Source organism: Sceloporus occidentalis, unplaced genomic scaffold (genome assembly GCF_023333645.1).
Source record: "Sceloporus occidentalis isolate IW3139 unplaced genomic scaffold, rSceOcc1.0.p SCAF_3, whole genome shotgun sequence".
NCBI lineage: Eukaryota > Metazoa > Chordata > Lepidosauria > Squamata > Phrynosomatidae > Sceloporus > Sceloporus occidentalis.
Genome location: NW_028316983.1, coordinates 186342793 through 186356097, shown reverse-complemented (window position 1 = coordinate 186356097; position 13305 = coordinate 186342793). Strand labels below are relative to the sequence as shown.

The window sequence follows — 13305 nt, the reverse complement described above, 5'->3', positions numbered from 1 at the left end:
TATGTTTATATTTGGTTGTCCTTCATCCATATCTCAAGCTGCTCTGGATATCTTTAGTTGGGAGTGGAGATGGCTTGAATATCTAGGTGGCTTTCTACTGCTGCTAGTGCCATGGGGTGGATGAATAGCAGGTGAAACCAAGCAATCTTTTGCCAATGGCAATGCTAATGTCACCATTAATGCATGTGCTCCAGTGACATCTCAGGAAATAGTCTAGCAGGTGATTTCAAACTGAATGGAGCAAACACTTATCTATCACCATTTAAGGTTTAACTTTTTAGAGGTTTTTTTCCCTTCAGCAGAACCATAAAGTGGCTAGATTCCAACAGGTAACTATGTCAGTCTATTTTGTCATGAAGGAATCCAGTAGTACCTTTGAGACTAACTGGTTTATGCTAGCATAAGCTTGCATGGATTTCAGTCCAGGTTCTCAAAATCGTGTGTTAGAATAAACCAATTAGGTTTATCAAAGGTGCTACCTTTATGTTTTTTATAAATTGCCTGGAATTCCCTTCCAAGGAAGCATGAAAATGACATTTCTTTTTTGGTAAATTAGTAACAAAATACATAAGCCTTCATCCATCATCCTGGAGTTGCAAAGTGATTTAAGAATGTTAACACTGTCTCCAAAACAATCCTATGATTTTTCTCCCTGTTGCAATGACTGGGGAACTGAGAGTAATGGTGAAACTAATGCAATAACATATTGGTAAATAGATCTCCTTAGTTTTTTTCAAAGGCCAATGCTATTGCAGTGGGGCTTGATTTGGAATGGGCCCCTGGTAAAAGGGGAGGGTGTGTTCTTTTTCACATCTGCTATTTTCCTGCAGCCTAAATTTAGTCCAACAGAGGTGCTGTTCACCTGCCACAGCAAAACTGGCCTATGTTCACTTCCCTCCCCCAATTGAGCCTGAGAATGATAAGGAGTGTGTGTGTGTGTGTGGGTGGGGGGGAAATCTATGACAGTGCTTGTGGAAGACTGCCAGGTCGTGGAAAAAAACACCTGTGTGTAAGTAGGTACAGTGGGGTACTGCTTAACCGTTCCTCTTCCATCCACACAAATTCCAGCCTTGATGCATATGGTAAGAAAGATATGGGTATGAGGTTGCATGGGTATTGCCTTTGGACAATTATTATTATTATTATTATTATTATTATTATTATTATTATTATTAATATTATTATTAATATTATTGTTGTTGTTATTTGTATTCCGCTCTTTTCCCAGAACTGGGACTCAGAGTGGCTCAACAATATTAAAAGAAGAATACAAATGTGAATTTTCTATGCTCATCATGTATTTTGTTGTCATCAACACCAAAGAAAGTTTGAAACAAGTTTCTAAGAAATAAGGTCTCAAAATCTACAAAGAAAGCATACCTGAGCTGCTATATTGCCCATGGATTTACAGTAAACTCAGTAGGATAGATCACATGAAGCCCATTTGTTGTACATGTTTTTGCAGTCAGCCTGAAAATGTATATTAGAAACTGCCTGGGAGGAACAATATCCCTGTATGTACCCAGTTAGAAGTATTTATGTTATTTGCAAAGAAGGAATGAGAATTTGTATTGAATAGCCACAGCTCTTACAAGCAGTGCATTGTTTATTTTATTAATTTGCTCTTTTTTACATTATGGGAAACATTAATCTATTTACATTTGTTTTGTCCACACACCAGATAGGTAGACAATCCTATGAAAACCCAATTCTTAATGCCATACCATGCTCTCGACCTTTCCATCTAGAGGCTTTGCAAGTTGTACCAGTTTTGCCAATTTAAACATACTGATTATCATGACTGGAAGTGCAGGTAGAATGTGAGTATGTCAGTGACTTACATTCCAGTTCAAATATGCATTATAAATTAGAAGACAAACAAACAATAAATTCACAAAATATAAAGTTTAAATTAAAGTGATAGTGCACACCAGAACCTTGAGGGAACACTCAATAAATAAACTGAAATATATTACAAATAACTTATTACTATTTACCTTTTCATTATTAAAACGTTTAATCCATTTCTTCATCTGTCATTACAAAAAGTTTAAGAGTATTTATGGAAACATCTGCAAAAAAATATAATAAATACTTTAAAACTTTTGGTTTAGGAGGCCAAAACCCTATTTTCATATCCCACCACCCAACAACCCCCAGTAGTTTTGAACTTTTAAAAAGCTGATAACAACAATTTTTGATAGATTTGGGCTTTTTTAAAACTACATACAAATTCAGTTAAAAAAGTAAAGGTGCAATCCAGGCAAAGCCAGCACTGTTTATGTTCCATTAATTCCAACTGGAGAAATTTGAGCATGTTCTTAAGTCTCCCACTGAAACTGATGGGGCTTAAAATGCTTACATTTGGCTGGACTGTGCCTTAAATATATCTTCTTTTTAATCTTCTGTTCTTGTTGCTTGTTTATGGTGCTCTGTAATAAATCAAGAGGTCAATGGCAAGAAAAGGTCAGTTTCTAACAGGGACAACAAATAAATAGTCAGGATGGAGCTACTCCTGGCCACTGCATTACTGTAATATCTCAAACCAGACATTATCCTCATGTTGTGTTCACAGCCTGGACACCTTTTTTTTTTTTGCTGAAAAACTAGGTAGAGGTTATTATGTTCGTAAGAAACCATATGAAAGATAGGTATCATGCTACCAGAGTTTTTTTTTAACATTTCATACCAAAATCATGATATATAAATGTAACTATCCTAGAATACATAATTCAGGCCCTGATCTTCTATTTACCCAAGGGTAAATACAAACAAAAAATAACAGGATTTACTAGTAAGTAATTGTAGAACGGCTTGTGATATGTGAAACTGTACAACTTGTGGCATCATCTTAGTACAGTTATTTTCAAGTGACTTATTCATGGGCCTTCAAATAAACAGAAAAACACCTAAGAAAACTGTCTTTTGTTTGGCTACTATTCTGTACATCTTCATACAGAGAGTCCTTAAACCTTTCAAAGACATAGCATAGTCATATATTTTAAAGGTGACAATTTAAAAATTATGTGGACTGCAAACAATGTGTGATCCTTGATTGTAAATACAATTCTTTTCTGAGAAGTGTTCTAAAAAATAAAATAAAAAAGACCCTAATAAATAAAATACAGCTGAAATCCTTGCAAGTCAGACTTTCTGTGTTCACTTCATGTGTTAGTTTACACTGGATTTTTCATCATTTAATCTAAAAGTTTCTAAAATATTAAATTATTAGCCCTTTACTTGTAAAACACAGCAGTGACAGTTTTGTGCCCTGTTATAAACATATAGCTTGGATATATTAATGGCTCTGAGAGGTAGCAATTTTTCTAGTGATTTTATAGATTGTTAAAAATCTTTTTCTTGCCAGTACCTGTTACCTCTCCCAAATTCTGGAATAAAACTAAAGGTAGCACCTGACTATGATGCTATATTATGTGATACTTCCTGGCATGATCAGAATATGTATATATTACTTTTTAAAAGGCCAGCTTTTTTATATTTTTGAGATGTAAGCCACATAATTATGCTATCCATGCAGGTAAGGGGTCAACAGCTGGAATGTTTTGAATGTTTTAACAGTAAGGGCACAAAAAAACCAACTCTGGTAAAATACAGAGCACAGATTATCCAGTCTCGGTCAGTATACCTTTTTACCGCAATGACTCTTGCTTACAGAATCAAAATCTCTTGGTCTAGTGAAAACTGAATGCCACTATCTACCATGTTCAACATGGGTGACTATATATGTGGGGGCAATGATGCTCCACAGAACAAATGGGCCAAGATTCTTAACATGGCACATGAAAGAGCATTAATGAAAGCAGCCCATGCAGCCCAGATCCTTAATCTACTGCCTTTAGTCAACAGAAAACTTCACAAATGATTTTGTGAACAGAACACAGATGAAACCTTGCAACTGAACGAACCACAAAGGCACAATTTGCTAGTCCTCTATTGCCTGTTAGGCAGAGTTCACATTGTATCTGGTTTTACTATGCATATACCGGCAGGATACTGGATGCCATCTTGAAACAACAACAACAACATTTGGAAGATGACCATGTTCTGTGCATGATGACATAATGAGCTAATCTTCCCATCAGTTATTTTTCAAGGATATTGCTTGCTAGTCTTGATTCCTAAGAGGCTAGAATTATGTATGGACTGTAGTCTTTAAAAACAGTTCTGGAAAGAAAGACTTGCTCATCACCAGCTGATGTTCCACAGAAGTTCCTTGATTCTGCAAAAGTAAGTCTTTTCTGTTTTAAAGAAGAGACCAAAGGTGATGTTGTGAAGTATTTGATGTAACTTATATGACTGGTAGCAACCAAACACATATTTCATTTCTAATATTTCAGCAACAAATGTTTCTGTGTAGATGTGCAAAACCTTAAAGCCTTTACAAGACTGGGACACCAATGAAAACTCAGTCTATTCTTCTCCTCCCTCACCTTTTAAAACTGGTGTAATCCATAAATTACAGTAGAAATAGACAATATGGTACAGGCTTAAAAAATATTCGAAGCTGGACAAAAATATTCCTTTAATCTACCCTTCAGTTGTCTTTCCATTTTATCATTAATTTTCCTTGTTATTGCCATTTTAAAAAAATAGATCATTTCCTTGGAAGATCAATATTACAATTTTCTGCTGATCAGAAAAGACTCTAAAGTGAGCAAGGAAATAAAAATGAGGCAGTTTGTGCAGCTGCAGGTCTGTCTTCATGGGACCATTTACATTTTCAGTTGCAAGACTCACTTAAGCTTTTACCACAGCATGCCTATTTCCCCATGTCCTTTCAAATTGTCAGGTGAGAAAAGGTATAATTTCTGCAGATTAAAACAATGTGTGCCATCCTTTAAAAAACAACAACAACAGTAGTCATATAAAGACAGGATTCTGAGCCGGGGCTCCTTTCACCATTAAAAAAGAAGACAACAGACTCCTAAAGGTTCACCCTGCAATACTGGATTTCCAAAATACTGTTATGATTGAATATTGCTGTACACTAGATAACAGACTAACTTGAAGGACCAATAATGAATTCATTAGTGCACGTACTCTACAGGTGTGTGTGAGAGAGAGAGAGAGAGAGAGAGTGTGTGTGTATGCATGTTGCAGTGAGTGTGCATATGTGTGACAGACAGTGATTGAGAGAGAGAGATTGTACATGTGTGTGTCTGTGGGATTCTTTACATGAGTCCAGGTGGCAGCTATCAGTACATGTGACAAAGCGTTAGGTTGACGTGGGTAAACCTTTAGAAAGCGAGGGGTGTTACAGCGAAAATCTCTTGAAGGATTGACAACTACGCCACAGAAGTGTTACTTCATTGGGAGAGAAGAGAGAGAGAGAGATAAAGGGAGGAAGGGAATACAAATACTTATTGGTGTCTCTGAGCATGGACCTGGAAGGGCAGATTATACAAGAGATTTTTCTTGCCATTAAGAGTCCTCCTGGCCGGATCCCTTCATAGCCTGGTCTGAGCTTCGGGGATGTAAATCTCAATGCTTTCCGCGCTTTCAGTGGCTGAGTTCTGACGAACAGATGCAGCTCGTTTGGCAGCCATCAGCCGTTTCCGGGCCTCCTGACGCTGTGAGCTCTCCAAAGAGCGTTCCCGTATGAGTGGCACCTGACCTTTCGATGGCTTCTTTGGCACTGGAGGAGGGGCCCTTCTCTCCTGATCAAAGCAGAAGGTTAATGACATTATACAGCTTCTCAGGGGAAAAATAAAACAAAAATGGGGATGGGGAAGGGGGAAAAACAATCAGACTAGGACAAGTCAGTAATTAGAACACGCGTGCAGGTTTTTTGTTTTTTAACCTAAAATTTTGTTAGTTCTTATCTTTTTTTCTTTTTCATTGAAACTTTTTTTTTGCATTCAAAAAGGCAAAGAAAGGAGACAACAGCAACGGACCACCACCATAATCTTAAGGCAAAAAAAAGATGGCAGTGCTAATTTTCCATAGATACGGTGCTTCAGCCACAAGCCTGGTGCTGAAAAGGGCCAAGGTTCCCACCATTCAACACAATATGTAGCTTCCTCTGGGAAACTTCTCTTCCTGGTACCATGGGTTATAAATGAGAGAACCGTAAACAAAACCAAGGACCACTACTTAATACAGTGTAATAAATCTAACATATTAGACAATCTCCATGCAATTAAGACAACCCACCACCCAACAATTTATGAAAGTTTTGGGATTTCTTAATAAAATCAACTCAGTATATTAGAATAATGTGTAATAGGTATGAAAGACACAAATAATGAGAGGTTCTCCCCTCCTTATATACAATATACATACACAACACTAAATGGGCTTACAACACCAAGGACTTAACAGATATATTTAACACAGTCATATGAATTAGCAGCCTGATGTTAGTTATCACAACAAGATTTTTATAAACATATGAAAAAAGAGCATGTTGTTAGTGGTGTCTGGCCCTGGTAACATGATACACTCTTTGGATACTGCTATAAAAGTGCTTCTCAAAGTATAGCATTGTGCTAAATTAGCACCAGAAGTTAACAATTTGATTACAAACTCAAAAGCTGGTGTGGGTTACTTAAATATTAATCTTAGAACATACATTAATCATCACTTTGGCATCCAAAGATAGCACAGTTAACAAGAAGAAGAGGTATATATACACATGCTATATATACATACATATATATACATACATATATATACAGATAAAAAAAATCTTCAGAGAAAAATGTATGTTACATCTACACTTGCAGGACTCTACAATACAGAGTGCAGCTGCTTGCTTTTTTAACTGCATGGCCTTCCATCTTGATCATGCTATCTCAAAGAAGGGATTTTTCATTACATTACACTACAGTTTCATTATAACTTATTAGTTTCATTATAAATTAAAACTTTCTCATCATTGATCAAAACAGATTTAATTGTTTGAATGGTAAGATCATTTTAACTTAAATGAATTTGTTCAAAACATTACATTTCTTCGGCATGCAAAAACTGATCTATGCTCTTACCCAAACTTTGTATGAAGGATAACAAGCACAAATACAAAAAACAAGTTCACAAATATTATCTGTCTCTCTTTGAAGTAAAGAAAAAGAACATTAATTTAAGATCCTAAGCAGTAACCTTCTAACATCTCGGTAAATGTGCACCACAGAAACTTTATTCTTCCATTACAGATTGCAGAAACAGCCTTTAAAAATATTTCCTCATATTAATGAGACAACTTATCATTAAACTAGCATTTTCTTATTATGGGCAAAAAGGTGTTTTTGATATGCAATAAGGTATCTCTACACCAAATAAAATTGCTTGGTGTTGTAACATTACTGCTTGTATGCAGTTCAAATAGTGTTTTAAGAGTAGTAGAGCTGATCATTTGTCTGAATCTTAGTTTAGGAAAAACAAGTTTAAAAGCAGGTGCACCATTCCCCCCCCCCCCCCAAAAAAAATATTATCTCAACCAGAAAGTTTCTCATTTTTCTCTATTGAGCATTTACTGGGGATTAGTTTTGTGACTTGTCTTTAAAATGTAATATATTTAGATGTTTATATATGGGATCAGCTTCATTATTTATTTTTTTAAAATGCAGCATATTGATTATCAACTACAGAAGAGATCAAAGTTCCTTTGTGTGGTATAACAAACAGACTGTCTTGTTTAATTATGCATATATCTAATCATGCTCATTCTTTATCCCTTCCTTCTCCTTCTCTCTATGGACTTTTACAGACAGGCAGGATACTACGAGTCAACTCTATGGTATCCTGCCCATGGTTTTGACACAGTTCCATCCCTGGGCCAGCATGCCACCATGGTCCCTTTTATCTGCCACTACAGTCACATTCTCTGTGCAGGTTCCTGCCACAGTCTGTAAGGGGGCAAATGGGGCACATGGCTTCACCATGTGGCCAGGCAACCCTTTCCACCATCACAGGCCTGAAACTAACACCTGCATAGGGAACATGGCCATGGTGGCAGGTAAAGGGGTGTGGGGCTGTGCAGTCTGCTGGCTGTTGTGGCAGAGCTTCCAGGAGACTCTGCCACAGCGGGGGGTTTTAGACTGCATTAAGAGCCTTTTGGGCTGGGGTTGATCTAGACCCGTGATGGTGAACCTATGGCATGCGTGCCGGAAGTGGCACTCCAGGCCGATTCGCTGGGCACGGGGCCTTGAGGAAGGAGAAACAGGCACGCGCGTGCCCGCTCCTCCTGCTCCCTGCCAGCAAGAAAATGGCGCTGGGCAAAAGGAGCCAGTCCTGGGTTCCTTCGCGGCCCTTCCCTTCTCGGAGCTCCCTCCGGAGAGAGAGCTCTGGGGAAGGAAGGGCCGTGGAGCAGCCCAGGACGGCGGCGTGCCACATCTTGGACTCCTTCGCGGCCTTCCCTTCTCAGAGTTCCCTCCGGAGAGAGAGATCTGGGGCTGGAAGGGCCGTGGAGGAGGCCAGAACAGCGGCGTGCTGGCTCCTGGGCTCTCACAGCCCTTCCTCCCCCAGAGCTCCCTCCTGAGAGAGAGATCTGACAGAGGAAAGGCCCGTGGGGCAGTCCAGGAGGGTGGCATGCCAAGTCCTGGACTCCCTCCCGGGATTTTGCTGGTCCTGAGGTGTCTCCCCGGGATCCTTAGAGGCCCACAACACCAAAGGGACCCTCAGAGGCTGGCAAACCCCGGAGGAAGGAGCACAACGGCTCCCGCCACTGGGCGCCGTCCTCCTAGGACTGTTTGCTGGCCTCAGACAGCCCCAAAGGGACCCTCAGAGGCCGGTAAACCCCGGAGGACAGAGCACAATGGCTCCCGCCGCTGGGCGCCGACCTCTGAGGACTGTTTGCCTGCCTCTGATGGCCCCAAAGGGACCCTCAGAGGCCGGCAAACCCGCACTGTCCTCCAAGGGCCATATGCTGGTCTCCGAGAGTCCCAAAGGGATCCTCAGAGGCCAGCAAATGCCGGGGGGAGGAGCCAGATGCTCCCTCCCTCTGAAAAGGGGGACAGAATCTCCGCCCCCTGGGGGTTGAAGCCCCGCCCCAGCACGCAAACTTGAAAAAGTTCGCCATCACTGATCTAGACCACTGTATGGGCATCCAAAGTGGCCAATCCCAGACCAGGCCTACTGACCAGTATCATCTGAACAGGATGACACCAGGTCAGGGGGAACATGGATCTTTTGGTCCATCTGTTTAGGCCCTATGTCTGATGAAACAGACAAATATTTTGAAATTAATGAAGCTATAGGGCAAAATCCTAATTCATTATGGAAAAAACGACATCTTGATGAAAAATATTTCTAGTAGTTGTTTTATAATGTTACTAAATTGTATAAATTTTATCATAATTACTACATTGCATATATCGTTTGACTCTGTCTCTCTTTTTATGTATGTGTGTTTGTCTGTAAGAGGCCAGAAGACTGCATCAGCCTTGTTTTAAAGTGGAGAAATAAATGTTGTAAATACAGAGAAAACAAAGGGCTGGAACAGATGGCCCTAAAGCCGTGGCTTGATGCCGCCCCTTTGATTGCTGGATTGGAGCTGTGGCAACCACACACTGCAGCCCTGATCCGGCTTTTTGCTGGTGCAAAAAGAAGCTGCAGAAACCTGCTCATTTTTGGTTTTCCACCATCGACATGGCTTTGCGGCACTCCTGCAGCATACGGAGTATAAACATCATGCCACCAGAGTGCCGCACAGCTGGCCACCGTGTGGTCAGGGGGGCAGCTTCATGGCAGCTGCCTGCTGGCTTGGGGATATGCGTTGCCACTGCAAAGGGACTTCGCCCCTAAGTAAAAGAATTAAAAATTAATTGTCATCTCTCCTTCTTTCTATTTAGTGTGTGAAACTGAACCTGTGCTTTTCATTATGAAAAGCCAAAGGTAACTTCCCAATTATGAATTGTTCTATTCTCTTCATTCGCTTTTGGAAATAAAATTTTAACTTACTGATTGGAGCTCGAATTGCCATTCTGTCAATGGAAGTCTTTTTCCTTTGCTACTACCTAGTAAAGGCTTCCTGCTGGAGGCGTAGTTGTTAAGGAATCAATGTGCATCCTCCTCACCCAAGATGTATCTTGCATAGTTTCTCATGATGTTTCACAGAATACCCTATCCCTCCAGACCAACCTTTTAGGCAGCACAGGGGGCTTCTGGGGGAAGGAGGAACAGCAAAGTGGCCTCCACCCACCTGCTTCTTCTAGTGTGATCAGAATTCCACCAGATGTTTCTCAAGAGCCCATCAGACTAAAAAAGCTTGGGCTTCCATATCAATGTTATTGGTAAGCTAACATTATTAAGAGTAGGTAGGAAGGGGAATATTAAATGTTTCACTTAAATATCACATTATTTTACACCTTACTTTGAGAGAAAGTATTTTAGAGAAATTTTTCAACCTCCTCTTCTCATTTTGGGCTCTTGATAAATACATATATGTTTTCAGATTTTTCCTTTGCCCTTTGCATTTCAGTACTTATACTCTTCACTTCTTTTGGGTTGTACAAACATTTCTGATCATTTTAATGAACTTAGTTTGCACCTATCCTGCTTGGTGCTAATGGAAACTTGATGGGATGGGTCCCAGCTTTTAGGTGGTTATGATACCTCTGATACAAACAATGCATGGAAAGAATGGATTTGCTGTGTTTGACCAATATCTGCTTCTGACACAAATGCTGAAAACAAACAAACAAACAAACAAACAAAGCAATGTGCCAATATTTTTAGTTAAAAAGCCCAGCTTACTCTAGGACAGTGGTTCTCAAACTTTGATCCAGATGCTGAGACTTCAAACTCCCTGAGTTCTTGACCACTGGCCATACTGGCTGAGACTTCTGGAAGCTGAAGTCTAAAACATCGAGGTCCAATGATTGTGGAAGCACTGCTCTAGAAAATATGGCAGAGCCTTGGTTTACCATCCTATTTAAGGCTTCAGGGCTAGGTAGGCTGTTTTACATGAAATAAGTGAGGTGAACCCATTATGATATTTCCCTCAACGTAAAACGTATTCAAACAATGACATGAAAGGTTTACCATGTAATTTTTATGATGTTTTGGTTTGAGAATAGCCATAATCGAATGGGAATACGGAATGGTTCTCAAGTCAGTGATGATTACACTACTCTCCTAGTTTACTTGTTTAGACATTTCAAAGTGCATTAGTAAACAGAACTCTTAGGTTAGGCAGTACTATGAATACTGTCTATATTATTTATTTAAAGTGTAAGAATCAATATAAGAGGCAATTTCTTCCAGCAGTTGGTTATCTAATATGATTTTCCGTTGAGTATAAAAAGACAAATGAGCACATTCCCGTTATTCCATTCACAGAAACAATTTTGCCTTTGAAATATGCCTGAAACATATTACAGATAATATCCCAGGTGATTATTAAGTAAACATTTTTTTTCTTTTTACAATGAAATTAATCTGAAAATGAGCTCCACTTCATGTTTTTAACTTCAGTGCTGTATGCAGAGGCCTATTTAATCTGTCCAGTATTTGTGCAGGGTTTTAAATGAAGCATACAAAATCGACAATGTTCTACCTTCTTGTCATGTGGATCCATCTGTTTCCAATTATTGGCCTTTAACTGATGAAGTTCATCAAATTTCATACTAATATTTTCTATGGACAACTGGAGCATATCCCAAAACCCTGCTAAATCCTGGGAGGCTGGTCTTGGATGTGCATTGGGATTCTGTACAACAGAAAAGAAGAAATGCATGAAAAAATGTCCTTTAAAAAAAAAACCTTGAAAACTTAAGCTCTCACATGTTGTTTAACTTCATCTAATCACTGTGGAGGTATTATCTAGCTCATCTAGATGACTGGTTTATCATACCAATTTAAGCATGAACATCCGTTCACAGAGATTAACACAGGCCTAGATGCAACAGGATGCTAGTGGAGCAAAAAACACAGAGTAGTTGTGCTGGATTTAACCATTGTACAATCAGTAGTGAGAAAGACTGCATACCCATGCTATACCTTAAGCACCCAGTTGTACAATGGGGAAGACTCCCTCCCTTGTGCTAACTACAGAAATGTGCTTTTACTATGAAAATTGACACCACTGGATCCAGGCCCATACAAACACAAATGGTTAGGATTTTAGCTGACTGTGGACATATTTTACCAAGGAAGGGTTGCATGCCTTCTCATCTTGAAAGGGACTTCTATAGTAGTGGAGGTTATAGCTGAAGCAGAATAGTCATAGCAGTTATTGTTGTGTCATTAGCTGGTGTGATGAATATAATATGCTGTTTCTAGTTCTTTTGTAATTTATATGCCATATATCTATATGCAGCATATAAATTACTTAAATATATATCTATTAAAATATATTAAAATATATACTCCTTAAGGAATTAGGCATTGGCCTATGGTATCTATGCTGAAACAGAGTATTAGTCACTACTTTGTGATCAGTTCTAAGGAACACAAGCACAGAGAAACAAAAGGTTTCTGTTGCACCATGGGCATGTTCTGCTGATAGCAATGGAAATAGATTTGCAGAGATAGCATGTTGATCTATGCTTTGTCCGTTGCAAGTTGCACATTATGCATTATGTGTTGTAGTTGTGTATCCTATTATTTACACTGTGGTTGCACATTTGGTTGTTCATCTTATATTTTGCTTTGTAGTTTTGCAGTGTGTATTGTGCACTGCACAATGGCACCTAGTCATTGACATGTGTCGTGCAATGTTGTGCAATGCTCATGTAGCATATTTCCATAAGCAAGCATTACACTAAGGGGATGTTGGACTGAGCCTATTATTGGTAATAACCATATTTTGGATCAACATTTAATCAAACAGAATGTCTAAAGAAGTACTCACAAATACATATGTATCTTGGAGACATTAGAAGGGCGGGGGGGGGGAGAACAATATTAACTTAAAAGGCAAATGAAAGATAAGGAATTTCTCTTCCCCATCATGATTATTGGGAGAGGGGGGGCCTATGGCTGAGCAGTACGAAGGATGAGTAAGCTATAATACTGTTAGCGACATATGCTGGCTTAAGCCCCTGCTATTCCAGCATGTATACTTTTTCAGCCATTTTAGGAGTGTCTAGGTAACTTCTTGCACAATGAGTCACCAATGCACAATGTAGCTTTATGGCACATGGCATGCCCATGGCCAATTAGTGAGATGCAGGAATTTCAGGCACCATCTGGGTGCAGTTATGTGGCTTGGGAAAAGAAATAGCAAAACATAGGTGTACTCCAGTGATGTGGAGAATATTTCACTGCCATATGATTGAACTGTGAAATATTGCTTAACTCCAACAGGTATCAGGTCACAGCATAGCTTCTATAAAGAGCAGT

General features: G+C 39.3%; 1 protein-coding gene across 11 annotated transcripts in view; it reads right to left on the bottom strand.

Annotated features, from left to right (window-relative positions):
* DLGAP1 (DLG associated protein 1) overlaps positions 1–13305 on the bottom strand; it is a 427607-nt gene that overhangs the window by 14129 nt on the left and 400173 nt on the right. For 6 of the 11 annotated variants that reach the window (XM_089517114.1, XM_089517115.1, XM_089517113.1 and 3 more), the window contains 2 exons: positions 11519–11671; positions 1580–5678 (listed from right to left, as the gene is read on the bottom strand). In XM_089517114.1, coding sequence (XP_089373240.1) covers positions 5469–5678; positions 11519–11671 — 363 coding nt within the window. In that variant the 3' untranslated portion in view covers positions 1580–5468. Of the gene's footprint in view, positions 1–1579; positions 5679–11518; positions 11672–13305 lie in introns of those variants that run through there. The other 5 variants (XR_016280605.1, XR_016280604.1, XM_089517116.1 and 2 more) reach the window with 5 other exon arrangements.